The sequence below is a fragment of the Pagrus major genome, chromosome 22 (genome assembly GCF_040436345.1).
Source record: "Pagrus major chromosome 22, Pma_NU_1.0".
NCBI lineage: Eukaryota > Metazoa > Chordata > Actinopteri > Spariformes > Sparidae > Pagrus > Pagrus major.
In genome coordinates this window covers 25,167,678-25,184,791 of record NC_133236.1, presented here as the reverse complement: position 1 = coordinate 25,184,791, position 17,114 = coordinate 25,167,678, and the positions used below count along the sequence as shown (strand labels likewise).

The 17,114-nt window shown below is 42.1% G+C and overlaps 1 protein-coding gene across 7 annotated transcripts in view; it reads right to left on the bottom strand.

The window, feature by feature from the left end:
- The window catches only part of LOC141018075 (MAM domain-containing glycosylphosphatidylinositol anchor protein 2-like), a 253,791-nt gene that overhangs the window by 12,582 nt on the left and 224,095 nt on the right, over nt 1–17,114 (bottom strand). For all 7 annotated transcript variants that reach the window (XM_073492947.1, XM_073492948.1, XM_073492953.1 and 4 more), the window contains 4 exons: nt 14,731–14,908; nt 6,859–6,879; nt 4,435–4,590; nt 1,100–1,261 (listed from right to left, as the gene is read on the bottom strand). In XM_073492947.1, the coding sequence (XP_073349048.1) occupies nt 1,100–1,261; nt 4,435–4,590; nt 6,859–6,879; nt 14,731–14,908 (517 nt within the window). The remainder of the gene's footprint in view (nt 1–1,099; nt 1,262–4,434; nt 4,591–6,858; nt 6,880–14,730; nt 14,909–17,114) is intronic.

Sequence of the window (17,114 nt, the reverse complement as noted above, 5' to 3'; positions counted from 1 at the left end):
TATATAATCCATTTGCAGCTTATCTGTGGCCGTGAAAAAGGGACATTGTGCCGACAAATTTGACAAACCTTGTTATGGACTTTTTAATTAAATGTAGAACTACCTTTTGGCTATTACTGTGAAAGCTTTATATAGTGCTTTGAATGGAAAACATGACGCCTGAACCTCATCCAACCCCGATGATACCAAGCTGACCATGCGACCCCACCCAGCCATGCCGCTCATCCACCTTATGAACCTGTGCAGGGGCTAATGATACAGGGTGAGGCTGAGCTAGAGAAGTCGCCACTAGAGGCCTTCAACAATGTATAAGCCTGCTGTTTTTGTGCTCGAGATCCAATCTTGCTCAACACTCCCCAAAACACAAGCACACAAACAGCATTCACTCAGAGGAGAAGTGCTTTTGGTCGGCTGATTGGGTCCCCGGTGCGGGGAGCCTGAGAGTCAGACGTAAGCCACAGAGTGCTCCTTCAGTCGCTCTGCCATCTTCAAACGGGCCATACAAGGTTGTTATCTACATTCAGAGAGACATGTAAGAGCTAATGCCCGGGATTTGCGCACACACCTTTGAAGGGGTTTGTTGCAAAAAACAAGATTTCTTTTGCTTGAAACATCTGACAGCTGCACTTAGAAAATTTTAGCAGGGAAGCACAGAACTCCATGGGGGCTCACAAGTTCCCTGGCAATGACTGAAATTCTGATGCTTACAAGAGAAAGCTCTGCCGTTCTCCCTTTTTTAGTCTCAGCGTGACTCCTGTGTTTCGAAAGAAGATGTCGGACGGTTCTCAGGAATCTCATCTCATAATTTATGTTTCAAAGTCAGTGTGATGTCTCACAGATGCTTGATGATGGACTTTCTTTGGTAAATGAAATTTGTTGCGGTGTTTCCTTATTGACTGTAATTTAATTACAGACCGAAGCAACCAAAGGCACAGAACAGTTAAGAGTGTTATTATACTCTTCGTCTATTTCCATTAACAACTCAGCAATGAGTATAAAGGCAGATGAGCTTTTCGGCTGTGGATATATTGTATGGCAGATTAAAACCAAGAACAACACAGACCTTGGGACAATAAACCACATGAGGAATGAGACTTACCTATGTGTTTTCCATACATGTGGTAGAAGAAGCCGAAGCAGTAGGCGGGAGGGTTGGTGATACCGTAAGGGTTTTTAGGAGCTACGTTGAAAAATGGGCTTACAAGCCGAGCTTGGTCCCCTTCCTTTCGTGGTCTTGATGTCTCGATGTACATGTAGAAACCTTGAAACACAGGGACACGAAAAATACACATACGTATTGTATTGTTAACATTGTATTCACCAAGTCAAGGAAAACAAACATCAAGATGAGTAAGCAGGTTTCAAACACTTGAGCCAGATTAATTAAAGAGCTTATTTTGAGGTGAAAACAAGGGTGACTGCACCTTCAGTTGCTAATAATAGATCATTGCACATTGAGTGCTCTCCGTTTAAAGGTAGGTTAAACAGACAGTTTGGATAATTGTTTGTCAGTTTGCCTTTGCTGTCTCATCCAAATAAACGTGGCTGACATGAAGGTTTGTTTGAAACTTCTGACTGACTGCTCATGTTTGTTGCCCTGTTACCACAGATTTCTGCATTAACATAATGTTATTTACAATGTTATTATCAACTAAAGGCAGGTAACAGAAACAAAGTACAAAGTATTTAGAGTATCTGTACTGTACTTGAATATACATTTTTGGAAACTTATGCTAGTTCTTTATAGTAGTTGCACCTTTTACAGATTTGTATGCATTTGCTGTCAAGTTGATGTATTGGTGACTGGATCTGATGTGAAGCCACTGCTGACACGTATTACTAGTTACTCAGTTACTGCCTGAAGTCCTTTCAAAAACAAGTTTTCATCTTGTCAAAAGTGTCCGCTGTTTACTATATTATCTGAATGTGCCTTGTGGTTTTCCTCAGGACACAAGACAAAGTCATCCTCAGTGAGAAACTGCCCAAACAGTGGATGTTCTCTTTGAAAAATATGAGAGTTTCTGTCAGACAGTGTTCAGAATCCCTCGGCTGCTTTATGACTGCCTGCTGATACACCAACAAATTATTTGTCACTGTAAAGACTGGGGAAAGCGAGGCTTCCTCAGTCATGCTCAGTTGCTTTTTCGACCAGTCTGTGATAGCATGATGGAAATGAAACCTTCCATATCAGAGATAAGCAGCAGGCCTTTCTTCGAAGGACAGTTCTCGTCTTACTAATAGCTATAACCGGGGGGCATATCGAGACGATAACAATGGGGTTAGATTTCTGCTCCCACAGTCATGGACAGCTGCGGTGACGGCAGTGAGTCAAACAGCCCTCTGATTGTGTCTGAGCCACATAATCTGAGGCCAATCTCTGCCCAGCCACAGGCGCAGAGGAGGGAGCTGGTGAGCGGCTCCACGCCCCTCCAGCCAAAATCAAATGGAATATCTCCCCCAGTTGAATCTTATATCAGATAATTATACGCAAAGAGGAATGGGGCTGGTAATGAAATGCTGGACGTTTTGAAACCATTAGGTGATTAAAGCTGATGCATTATTTACTGCTTCAGCTGCTGCTGGTGCCGCAGCACCATAATGGGCACTTAATTCCACCACAGATACCTTCCTCTGATGAATTCCTACAAATCTAATTTGGTAGTTCTTTATTTATTAAGCTCTTGAACATTGAAAACCAGCACATGTTGCAAACATATACTAAATACTGTGCAGATTTCTCCGGCTCGGGTAAACCGCGGAAAAGACAACAGAGAGTCAGTGACAAGATAATCTTGAAAATAAATGATGAAGGCTGCTCATTGTTAGATTGTGCTGCATCAAGTCATTGGTGACACAATGAGCACAGCTGAAATCATCTATTATGCAGTTGGGAACGCTTGAGTCTCTCCAACTTATTTCAACATTTCAAAGAAATGGAACTTTTAGTGGGATGTTTGCAATTTTTGTAAACAAATTACGACACGTTCACGTTGCAGTGGTACTAACTTTACATCCTTCCACATGATTAGGCAATAACATGATAGCACACTGTTTGCCTGTGCACTGGGTGAATCCATATGTATTCATGCATGGATTACATAAGGAATAACAGAGTGGTGTCCATTTTAATGTGTGCCTTCAACCAACATGTTTCCAATCCAGTGAGCAGCTTTAGTGCTGACAGCTGGATAAAAATAATCGCTACGACAACTGTTTTTTTCCCCCATTGGTGCATCATTTTTAATGTAGATGAATCCCAGGCTGAGAAATTCAACTGAATGTTGAAGTTGTTGGTGATTTGAATCTAATTTGCTTTATTATCTACTGTTATATGACATGCATCCATCCATCCATATATATCTGTTCTCTATATATAAATATTCCAGTCCTTTCAATATGCGTCACCTGACCGTACAGAGAAACACTGTGACTAGCCCTAACACAGAGACAAACTCTGATGCTGTCTGATGCTTTGACGTGTTCACCATGACGGCTGTAACGCTGAAAAAAGACTAAAAAGGAATCGGATTACTTAAGTAGAATGAAATGAATGGACCTATTGGAGAGGGAACGTTTCTCTGTACTCACCTTAAATATCTGCAGTTTACACAAGTTTGTTGTGGTAACTCACAACATGCAGCACATCCACTGAGAACAGTGAAGTAGCAGAAACCTTGTGTGAGTATTTCACTAATTGATGTGTTTTACTCCTACTCCTACTCCTACTACTACTACTAGAGTCTAATATAGTAAAACATCAACAAATGTTAGATTAGACTATTCTTCTCTAACATGCCTTTAATAGAAAAACCCACTTGGATAAAAAATGAAAAGGTTAGATTTACATGTTTTGTTTTTGTTAAAGGCAGCGACAAGAAACTCTTATTTTTTTGTTGAATGTGGCAGCTCCTGTGGACAAACGCAGTATGATCACCACTACCTCCTGTCGTAAAGACCTTTATCTGACTGAGGTAATATGAGGATGTTGAAACAAAGAAAACTTGAAGTGCCATTAATACATCTAGGATACATGTAATCCAGATTCGGTTGCTCAGGAATAGTCATTTTGTTGATCTAAAGCTGAAGTTATCAGTGACGTTATGATTGCAGTTTTTTCAGCCTCACTTTTCACAACACACGAAACAATATGGCGGCCACTTCTGCTTCACAAACTTTCGCTATTGCAGCTTAATAGTGTGCTGACATATGTTTCTGACAACATTTTAGGCGAGAAGTAGACAGTGTTTGATAAAAATCCCCAAAGTTTATGTTTAAGATACCCTTAACTCTCGATACAGCTGCATCCAGGACCGACTTCCACACATTGTGGATATACTACACAGTGGATTTACCGGTCCTAATCAAGGCTTTTTCTGAACTGTAACTGAACAGTTAAGACTAGGAACAACCTAAGACCTTGAGAACTATACTCACCCTGCTTAGAACCGCTGCGATCAGCACTGGGCCCGGTGTTGGGTGTGTACTTGGTATCGCGGGTAGCAGCACTGTGCCGCGTCCAATCAAAATCATCATTCTTGTCCTGGGTGAACATGCAGATGGGCTCCTCTTCAAAGCTGCAGTGGAACTCTCCTGGAGAGCGACAGAGCAGAAGCAGGCCTTTACATGCACTTCATTATAAAAGAGGCTACAGTGGAAGTTATACACCGCCTACAAGATACAGAATGTGTGCAGTGTGACACCTACTGTATATTTATGAGACTTCCTGGAGTGTGTCTGTGTGTCTGAGTGTCTCAGGGGGGTATACAACAGCAAAGACCTAATTACACCATACGATCCGGTGAACAGAATTTCTAAATTAAGATGTGACCTCTCGCTGACTGGTTGAGACGTCAGTGAGAGTGTTTGGTTTTTTTTTTCCTGAGAACGACGTGCAGTTTGGTTCAGTTCAAAGAGGAAGTCACTGCAGAGAGAAAACACCCAATGGCAGTGTGTGTGTGTGTGTGTGTGTGTGTGTGTGCGCGCGAGTGTGTGCGTGTGTACAAGAATTGGCTATTCGAAGCTATACCATCACAGCCCACGACTGAGGCATGGTGGATTGCATTTAATAAACACACCCACACACACACACACTTCCTCAGTAAATAATATTAGAATACTAAAAAGGTTATATAAAAGAGGGTGGAAACACTAAATGGTGGCTTTTCTTTGAAGGTATTAATGGTTTTCTTGGCTTTCTGTGCATAAAGAGGGAATCTGCAGAGCGGCTAATGATTTTGAACAGCTCTCGTTTTTTCCATGATTGAAAGTAAAAATTAGTTGATTGTCCTTGGGTGTTTTGTAGAGTCTCACTAGCAGCAATCAGTTTTAAAAATGGACACCGCCTCCCTCTTTCTCTATCACTCTCCATCTTCTCTACAGTGGGTGTACAGGTAGAGATATTAGGCGCCCCCCTCACCTTCCTCTCCCCTCTCTCCCCCCTCTCGCCCTCGCTTCTCCTCCGTTGCTCTCCACGCCCCTTTGACTGCAATTTTTAAACCATTGAGTGTGCAGGGAGCGAATGAAACTGTAGGTTTCGTCACCCGTTGGGAAAAAAAAGTATAGAAGTAATTGCAACTCCAGCGCGAGGTTATGATGGGTCACATGTAGGGGGAATGTCTAACAGCAGATATACTAATGAATAGTCGGAAACGAAGCGCGGTTTAATGAAGGGATAGCGGCGGGATCAGAAGTGTCAAAACCTCCATTTAATCCTTGTAACAAACAAACAAAAACACCTAACCAGAGGACATGCTGCTGTTCTTTGCGTGTCCTCAAAGAGATAGTAAAAAAGGGAACATTTAGATTCAGGATGCAGGCATGTGTTCTGATAAATATTCATTGATTTATTAAAACGTAGCTGGGAGCATTTTGGAGTGGTGACCTTGAGAGGAGCCGAATCTGCAGCTTTTTACTCAGGTAATGGAGGTAACATAGACTGAGGTAGAGTGTGGGTGGATGGACCGAAAGGGAGGACGAGGGCAATGATGCCGCGAAAGAAATAGAAAGTGAGAGCAAGAGAGAAAGAAGAGCTGGTTGAGTGGGAGAGCGAAGGAAAGGGGCCGGGTTGCAGGCACTCTTGACTCTTCTCCTCACAGGCATGCAGATTTAAATGGAGGTCTAACTCTCGGCGCTAGACACTAACGCCCCCATCCACTGTGAGCTAAACTAAACGTTTTCGCCTTCTGCGCCCGGGAGAGATAGGAGGATTTGGAGGGAGGGGGAGGGGAGAGGAGGCGTGCAGGTAAGATAGCTTCCTTGAGGGATTTGGATAATGATGTTGGTGATTAGGATGTTTGTTATTATGTTGGCAATGTTTGTGTGAACACCCACCAAAATATATATCTATATAAATAAATAAACCACAATGCACAACAGCACACTGCAGCACAGCAAACAATGATTAAGTGCGGATTCTCAAGGCGTGCATAATGTGAATTTGTAAAGTTTCAACAAAGAAACGCATCGTAAATGGGACTAAACATTAAAGAATATAAACACACACTGCACAAACGCATGCATAAGTAATGCTCGCAAAGCACAGCGAGCAAATGCACTCATGCACACACACAAACACATGCAAATACACTCCATCCTTAATGTCCTGCAGATATTTTCAAACTCTCAACATGTCAAAAAGCCAGATGCAGCAGGATTCCTGAAGTCTTATTCATCATACTTCATTTAGTTCTACTTAAAAACACTTAGAAGGATCTTCCAGTGCAGTGTGACAGGTTGAGAGCCAGATCTCGACAGGATGTGCCGTTACTTTCAGTCTCCCCACTGTTCTCACAGAGTGTGTTACGACAAGATGAGTTTGCTGTCTGGCGAGACATGCTCAGTGAGGTGCACATTACTTACTCAGGTGTGGGTTGATGGGAGCTGTGAAAGAGAGAGGCCAGGGACAGTCATTAGTACATAATATCTTAGCTGTCTGTCAATACATGGAACCAAAAAACGCATCTGGCTGTTATAATGTTTTGTGTGCTCCTCCTACTATTAACTACTATCTACTAATTAGGCACAGAGCTAATAAAAGTCTACATATATAAAACTTTTGCTCAGTGCTCTGCTATCATAGAAGTAAATGAAAGAGGCCCATGGGAAGGCTGGAATTATTGTCCTGTGCATATAAGAGTGTGCACGCTCCATCTTCGTCGAGCTCTGTTGGTCTCACAGCGTACAAACAAAAAGTAAACACATAGCTAAAGAGGAAGTGAACCACTTGCACACACGCAATGCAATGATTATTGAGCGGAGGGGAAGAGAGATGTCTGGGATTTAAAGTGGAAAAGGTGACAGCAGTCGTTCTCTGCCTGTTATCAAATGTAAAAGACAGAGGGATTAGGAAGACCAGCCTGACCACATTAATAAGCTTATAGCGAAACTGCTTATCATTATTGCCATTTACCGGCATTGCTGATGTTCTTGTTCAAGGTGACTTCCATTTAGAGCACTAAGCCTATTTTATACTTCCATTTAGAAGCCAATAAATCATAAAAATGAGTAATAATCGCCGGCAGTTGTCTGCTAATCACTTTTCTGTAACATCCTTGATTCTTTCTGTGTTTTCAACACGACCATTATATAAACTCTTAGATCAAACACTGATGACTTGAGTCCATGCAAGGCTTCTTTTGCATTCTGCCCACCTAACCGCGGTTCAATGCCTCCCTCATTGATAATTTAAGAGGCTACTGCCGCAGCAAACACAGAAAGGTCAAGGGTATCACACGGAGTTGCAACGAGCCAGTTAGTCGGCACTTCACTTTTTGCAGAGTAAATACCATTTAACCTGTCAAGAAGATTCATGGGCATTTTCATGATCGATTGCTGACCGGCTGAATAGATGCGATACATCAGCTTTACCACAAAACTACGTTGCGCCATGATTTATGAAACCTTGCTGTTCGTGGGGGGAATTGATTTTAATCCAACCAATTAAAGTGAGTAATAACAAATCATTCCTACAAAGGAAAACATGTACTGAAGAGTGTGGAAGCACCGCAGGGCTGGTGGTATTGCTCTTTTAAAAAGCAGAAATGCGAGTAGAGATTTCTGTTTATTGCTCTGCGGTTCATGGAAATGCATGTCCACTTGTTCACTGGCAGTGTGCGGGAAAGAGAAATAATCACAGAGACACACACACAGAGGGAAAGAGAGAGAGAACAAACCATTGCATTTCCAATTAAATCATATAAAACATTCAGTGAGCTGCAACGCTGCAGCTGAAGCCTCACCATGAGGAGGGCACGAGTGTGGAAAGAACAGGCTGCACACCCTCACTGTACAAGAGCTTTCGTATTTTTTTGTGTAACCGATTGTGAAAGTACCTGCGTCTAAACACCATGAATTTAGACTGGACTGCACTGAGCGAAGCTGATGAAATGAAAGACTCTGCAGAGAGGGAGGAAATCATCCGGGCTGTTGCAAGGAAAATGTTTTAAATGACAACTTCCAGCCTCAGGCCTGTGAAACGGATGCTGAGTTTTCTGACAAAACTCTATTCTTTCAGCCCACCTCCTGCTCGTCGGCTCTTTCCCTCTCAACATCCCATTTCCTTTAACTTTCCTCACCCCCTCCCAAATGATTCCCACTGCCCCCCCCCTCCTCCTTCAAGACCATAGTTATGAAAATATGTTTTATTGTCATGTTTTCTTTTTTTACCTGCAGCTTCCTCAGGCTGACTCAAGGTGCCTTAGTCCAGATAAATCTGTCTGCTCAAGCAATGTCTCTACCCCCACTGAGGAAATCAAGCTGAGCACAGACTAGGCCCACAGGCTACTTTACTACTGCTGTGCTTGTGCACACTCTAAAACACACACTCTCACACACACACACAAACTCTCTCTCTCTCTCTCTCACACACACAAACACACACACACAAATAATTTAGTTTCCAATTCAGATGACTGTATTGGATATGAGTAAACAAACAACACATAACATAAATAATGAGATCTATTATTTCCTCAACCATGTAAAATAAAGATCTTGTTAGTTATGCTACAGTCCTTACACTCCTGAAGCATGAGTGGACCTCAAACACTCTCTTCAAAATGCATGTTGTTAAAGCATTGTGTGAAAAGCCCTCAAGGAAGCTGCAGAGGCTTCAAAACACACCTCTGATTTCTTTCTTAACGTCACAGCACTCTACTTTCCCCTCCGGCTAATAAAAGCCTAAAATAATGATCGAGGATGAAATGTAATTTTGATGCTCCTCAAGATAAACAGTCCCTGTTAATGCAGTGAAGTGAAGTGAGCTTTCAATGCAGCTCGTTGGAAACTTTTGTTGTGACAGGTCATGCCCTTGACCCACGTAATATGTGCACGCCCTCCTCCTTTCTGGTTTCAGGACAAAACAAACTGCTGCTTGATGCTTGAGTGCCTTCCATCCAAATTGCCTAATTTTGATTGAAACACAAAGTGAGCTCATTGACCGCCAAAGGACAGCGGTCCATAGAGGCCGTTACGGATACAAACACTGACTTCATCTTGGCAGGATTCCCTGTCCACTGGCTTGCGGCTGTATTACGAAGCAGCAGACAATTCCATGGCGGCAGCCAAGTTTTCTCATAGACATCAGCAGCCCAGCTTCTTCTTCTTTTTTTTTTTTTTTTACTGACCTCATATAATCCACACTCTCGAGATTCTCATCCATCATGTTTAGGGGGTCTGGGTGGGTGCCATGACGTTCTGAGAAAGCCCTGTCACGGCTTCACAGCTCCAACCATCAGTTGGAGTAATAACAGCATGGACAAATGTAATTCGGCAATCTTCCCCTCATGTCTCTGACAAAAATAACACTAGCGACATCACGCTATTGTGCCCCTCAATCAAATCATTGCTGCCTAACAGAGGATGTAACTGTTTTGCAGTAACACACACAACCCCACTGACACAGCCGGCCTATGTCCAACAATTTCCTCTGTGTTATCCTCATCTTGCATCAGTCTGCATGTGACACACTGATGCAAGCGCGTCCTTAATGGACTTCCACATGGATTAGCTGTGCTGTGGTTTAAATAGTAAGTAGAGGATTGAGACAAAAATGAGGGGAGAAAAACAGCAAAGTGCCTATTTCTAAGGGAGAGTTAGATGAGAAGATTGATACCACTGCCAGGTCTATACATTAAATATGAAGCTGGAGCCAAAGGGAGCATATCTATGTTCTCAAGGTCCTGTGTGCCCAGGATTCTTTGCTACCAGGGTCTTATGTTCCCTAGTTCAATATGTCAACACACATTAATCATCCTATTGTGTTTGGGCCAAATAACCCTAACCCTAGAGCTTGGGAACATAGGACCCTGGGAAAACATATTCAGTACGTTGAACTGGGGAACACACTGTCGGACACTTGGAACATAAGACACTGGGAACACAGGCCTTTAGACCATAAGACACTGGGAACATGAGACACTGGGAACACAGGCCTTTAGACCATAAGACACTGGGAACATAAGACACTGGGAACACAGGCCTTTAGACCATAAGACAATGGGAACATAAGACACTGGGAACACAGGCCTTTAGACCATAAGACACTGCGAACATAAGACACTGGGAGAGCACATGTGGGAACCATCATGTGCTACATCAATCCAACGAACATAGGACCCTGGGAATGTAGGACTGACTGAGAGCCAGCAGCTGGTTAGCTTAGCTTAGCACAAAGACTTTAAACAGCAGGGAGAAACAGCTGACTTGATTCTGACTATCATTCCTCTTGAGATCACTAATAAACATATTTTTAGTCTTTTGCTCGATTGAGCCCAAATGTAAAAGCAAAAGTAGACTCCAGTCACTCCTCCCAGGTACACAAGAATACAGGGAAAAGATAGTTAGATAGATAGATATATACAGTCTACTAACCCTTGAAAGGTGGACATGATGCAATTATTTTTCAGTATTTGATCATATTATCATGAATATTGTTATTTTAAAAACCCTGCATATTATATCATACTGACCTCCCTCAGGAACCCTATGTTACAAGCTTGAGGCCAAGGTTTTCAAAAACACATAAATTATAAAATATATTAAATTCAGAAACTGTTTCACTGAGTTCTCCGGTAAACACAGAGTTGAGACTCAGACCGAACAAAAGCTCAGACAGGGATTACACTGAACCGCCAATGGCCGAACGGTAACCCCAACACCTCAGCTCACCAGATCTTTGATGTAAGATTTAGTGGCTTTTGACTTGTGGACACACATCTAACAGTTTATGTCACTACGAGCTGCATAAAAATGGAAAAATTAAAAAAATTGCAGTGTTTTGCCACGACAGGTTTTCAACATTAAATCCTTCGTCTTGGAGGAAAACAGAGAGAGAGAGAGAGAGGAGTGCTATGAGGAAGCATCAAACAGATGCTGAGTTTGTCACTGCAGCAAAATTCAAAGGAGTATCTTTGGAGCTTGGTGACACAACCATCCTTCATCCTACAGCTAGGGACACTGTAACCGCTTTTGTGTTTTCTTGCCAACTCGCAGAAAAGCTGCTACCATCGGCTTTATGTTCATCAAAATGATCGCTTGGCCTTTTGGGCAATGATGAGCATTTTAAGGCCTTATATTAAAACTTCACAGAAGGAGAGCAATTCATATCCTAACAGGTAAAAAGCAGGATATTAGTCATATTTCCTTAGTTTGCTGCTTGTTTCTACACACCCGCATTCATCTTCGGGGACATGGGGAGCTCTAGTGAAAGACATGAAAGAACCGTGTTCGCCATCGCACAGTAAGCATTAATAGATGTGCAAACACAGAGGAACAAATACTCACATTCACACCTGAAGGTTATCTAGAAGCCTAACTTCTTATGTGTTTTTAAATGGTTGGAGGAGACCAAAGCAAACATGGGATAAATGTGCAAACTCCACGCTGTAAGAACCAAGGCTCAAGGTAAATACAAGCTCACAAACAGTGCTACAACTCTGATGAAAACCATCACGGCCATAATAATGTGCTATAATAATGAGAATATACAAGTAAAAATGAGAGGTAGAAAAAGAAATAGAAATGGGACTTACAACAACATATGTCCCGGCTGCAAGGCAAACTATACAGTTTTGTACTTCCTGAGTGCCAGTTCACAAATGTGCAGAGTGGTGCATTTCTTCACACACCTGGGAATGGAAAAACCTAACCTAACCTCAGACAATCAAAAATCTTAGAAATGGGAGCAGGGTTACTTCTAAAGAAACAGTGGAACTTTAACAGCCTGTTCAGGTTTCTGGAGCATTGCCTGCTATTCACATACTGTAAGCGTGTCTTTAGCTAAAGTGACAAAGATTAAAATCAGAGAGACTCAAACAAGCAGCAGAAGATTTAGTGACAAGCCAAGACAAGGTTTTGCTGTTAAAGTACAAAAAAATGAACTTCAGTGTTTTATACTAATGAAAAATGAAACAAAATCTGCATCAATTGTGAACATTTATTAAATGTCACTGCTAACTACTGTTAACTTCACCAATAAACAGCATTATTTTTTTGTTTTTTGCAGCTGTGGAGTAGCTCCTCATAATCCTTTGTGCACTGAATTGTGGGAGAAAAGTGTCAACAGTGCACTCAAAAATCAAGACTATTTAGCATTTCACACTAACTGTTGTCAGTCTACTAATTTTGTCACTTTTTCAGCGTAAACAAATTTTGAGATTTATTATGCTGTATGGATTTGGGGCAAAGGTAAAGAAATTGAGCTTTGGCATTAGCCGACTGGCATCAGCTGCTTTAGTCAGGCCTCACAATCATTGGCTGATTCACCAGCTGAAGAGTGCTTGAGAGCTTCCCAAAAGCAAAATGTTTTCAATTAAGTTTAGCTGAATAATAGGTAGATACAAGGGTCTCTGCTCCACGTACAGATACAAGAGCAACTGGGTTTCTCCTGCTTACAAGAAAATATTACATTACATTCATATAACCAGAGATAGAATGAAGCCCTGATGTAAACTGATTTATTATAGCCACATATAGCATAATTCATTTCCCTGTTCCCCACTGAGTGTGAAAGGAAGGCGTTGACAGAGCTGATCATGGACTGTATTCCACATGTCAGTCAGGACGTGCTACCGGACACGTTCTCTGAGCAGAGTGGATCTGCTCAGTCTTACATTAGACAGCTACAGTGACGCCGGGCTGTGCGTGGGAGAACAGAGCAGCCCTAGAGTGATAATTAGTCCAGTCTCTTGTTGGGCAGCCAATTCGCACATCAGCATTGGCTCTCCTTTTTCACTTATATTTTTTCTTTACTTTCTTCCTCTGTGTCTTCTTTTTCCCCCCCACTCGGAAACTTGGCTGCCTCCACCTCTCCTTCTATGCCTCTCTCAGTTCTCTTCAATTCACCTCGACTGATTGATTGAATTCAGCAGAATTCAATTCAAGGTTCAGGGGGGAGTCCACATAATATCACATACAACTACAAAACTAAGATCAGAGAAAGTTTATCTGCCTCTCTCTTCCTCTTTTCCCGAATTCTCTTTTCTCCAGCAGTGATGAGCTGCAGTAAAACTGAATAATTCACCATTGCAGCAGTTTCGCTCAGGAAACCTCAGCAGTCAGTGTTAGACAGAAAACTGTCAGGCAGTTTGTTTCTGAAAATGCACATCTCAAGCACCTGTGCATCTGTTCACTGGCACTGCTGGGCCGACAGTGGATACTAATGTAGCTTTTGTATTTTAGCAAGTCTGTTGTCCCACAGGCTGAAGGATGCACCTCCATTTGCAAGGAGCTATTTCATTCTGTAGAGAAAATACCTTGTGTTTTGATGTTTTATTATTGCCTAGACAGGCTGGCATGCCATACAGTGCAGTACACATCATCTTCGTGATGTCCTTCTGCCTGCTATTCTATTACTAGAGACCTGTTTCAAAACCTACAACCAAATTATACAATATGACAGAAGTAAACATGTTATTGTCCTCTCTGGTTCGCACAGTGGGATTCTATTTTGTTGGAAAGGAGATGCGGGGGTTGGCGAGGCCACAGACCTTTAAAAATACCTGTAATACGAAATCGAAAAAGCTTTTTGTTAAATGAAAAACATCCCTGGAGACAAACCACATCCTCTCGAAAAAAGATAAGAGGGAATCACACACACACACACAAAAAATACATTGTTTTGAGGGAAAACTCAGGAAAGCAAAACATGACTCATCTTTGACCTACTCAGTTAGGTCTCATGACCCAAAACTACATGTTTGAGTCATCTGATGCTTTGATGTCATGGTGGTCTCTCATGCAAGGAAACAACAAGTTAGCGTTCTGCCCCGGGCTAGGACAGACTTAACTCAGGCAAAAAAAAAGGTCATGAGGAGGAGATGGTTAGTCAGTTGATCAGCATTCATTCAAACTGGCAAAGAAGCAAAGCAAGCTGATTTCAAGCTGTCGTCTCATGACTGAATGTGTTGAGATCTAATTTAAATATTATGATGACTCCTTCCTCATATATATAATAAATGGTACGGATCATAATCGCGGTGATGGTGATAGAAATGGTGATACTAGACTGAACTTGTGTCATGACACAGAAGCACAAACTCTGGCTGGAGTTCATATTTCTGAGTGAGCTGAAGGATAACATCACAAGCTGTAGTTGTAATTCTTCCACCTGTGCAACCACATGTTTAAGCAGAAGATTAAAGAGAATATATCTCTCCTGTGTCTCCCCTGCCCAGGTTTCTCTACATTTCTCCTCCAAAAAAGCCATCCCTTGAGTTAATATACAGCACTCACCGCTGTAAGTGACAATCCGGATGGTGGAGTCACCCTCTCCAAAACGTGTGATGGGGGTGAGGCGCACCTCGTAGGATTCAGGCTTTATGAGCTCAGTGAGGTTGTGTGTCATGAGCTCTCCTTTGTTGATTGCCACGTCCACAGGGATCTCCTGCTCCCACCAGCGCTGCAACCCCATCTGGATAGGAAGAGGAAGCACAAGAAGTTCAGATTATTAAAATCACAAGACACAACCAATTTACACACACAACCATTTTATACAGAATCTAAAGCATCAACATCAACCACAGCCTGATACTAAACATGTCTATTTAGTATAAGTTTCACCCATAGGTTTCAGAAAGTTGAGGTACAACATTATCCTATAACCTATAAGTCATCGTATAGCGTGTTTTTGCTCCCCTACTGTTTTGATTTAATGTAAATGCTTTTTTGTTTCACATTACACTGACAACACACTGAAGACAAGACAAGTTATGTCCCTCCAGCATTGACCGATATGGCCAAACCCTCTGTTAAAGACAACAGAATGAGGTTTTTAGCTATAAAAACTAATTTAATTGATAAAGGAAGTCTTAGACTGCAGGCAAAATCTCTTGTTTTGAGTTGTTTTTATCAGACACTCTGTTCATTGTTTGAAAAACACCTCAAGTTAACTTTGGCTCTCAAGGTTAATCAGACTTGTATTTGGTTTGGACCCAAGGGCAACCGTCTCTCATCTCTGCTGGTCACACTAGAAAAATTAACTCATAAAACTTGAACTTCCTGAGCATCTCAGGGCACTTTCACACCGCTAGTTCGATTATTTGGTCCGCACCAGGCAGTAAAATTGTTACATTGTAGCATACAGACTGCGGTGTGGTCCGCGTTCACACATGCAAACGATGAGACAAGCACCTTTCCAAAGACCCACAAGGTAGGCTATAGCCTGACAAGCCAGACCACTAGGGTCTAGATTTCTAGGCTTTAGAATCTGTTATGCTGTTTTCACAATTCGTTTATACCTGAGTTGGTCCAGGTTCGCGTTCTCACCAGAGGGACCGCACCAAAGGTTGGCATTTGGTGCGGAATCAAGCGGACCGAGACCACCCCTTTTTGGAGGTCTCGGTCCGCTTGATTTAGTGCGCACCCGAGTGCCATTGATGCTTTCACACCGACGAAAACGAATCGAACTAAGAGCTTTTGGTTCGAATGGACTGTTTAGTGCGCACCAACTGCTGTTGGTGTGAATGCGCCCTTAAAGACCATCTTTGTAGAGTCTGGGCCACTCATGCCTACCGGACTAGAGCTTGCTTAAGTTTAATACCAACATGGGAATCTGCTCCTTATGTTCTGTGCTGGCAGGAGTTTCAATACGTAACATTGATTTCATTGCATGCTAAATGCCACATATTTCAGGCGGCTATGATCAAAAAATGTTTTTTATATCAACAATGGATCAACTGACTACTCGTATGTGAAAATAGTCGTTTACACTTTATAATAACCATCATTAATCACAGATCACCTTATATTGTATTTGTTACTGATAAAAACCACACACACATATTGTATTGCACGCACGCACATTCTTATTATGTGTCCTCAGATAGTGAGAAATGCCTGGCGGCATTCAGTCTGGTCTCGAGTAACCTCCAAGGAAGAACCCTGGCAGATGTTTCATGTGCACACTTCTAGTTAAGCACGTACACAGAGTCATTGGACTGCTAAAGTATGGTGAAATTGCCTTGTTTACACCAAAAACAACGAGTCATAAGTAAAAATCCCCTCAAACACCCCACTTTGCTGTTCTAGACCCTGTGAACTGTATGGACTTACATTGACGGGTGTCTCTCTTTTGCTATGTTCTCTGGTTCCATGCTGTGCAGACTGTGATGCTCATTCTTCTCAAATAAAGAATTAAGGAAACTGTTTTTTATTATTGTTAAAAGTTATTCTTCTGACTTTACAGTTCCTTAATAAGTAGTTTAGAAAGGCATTGAGGGCGGCTGTAGCTCAGGAAGTAGAGCAGGTCGTCCAGGTCACTGGCTTCCCTGGCTGCACGTCGAAGTGTCCTTGAGCAAGATACTGAACCCCAAACTGCTCCTGATGAGCCTCTACCATCAGTGTATGAATGGGTGAATGTCATAAGTGTTGTAAAGCACTTGCGGGGGGATCAGTAGACCAGAAAAGCTCTATAGAATGAATGATGGTTATTATAAAGTGTTATCAAGCGGTCTCTCGTTGTGACAGTGTGGAGCATTGAGCTGCTACAGAACCAATTATTTCACCCTGGAGATGGTTGAGACCAAAGGCGAACCCTGCCACCTGAACTCCTGATTTTATCATTATATCAAGGACCAAACTGAAAATCAGTCTTGGTCTTCATAGAAAACTGCAGCACA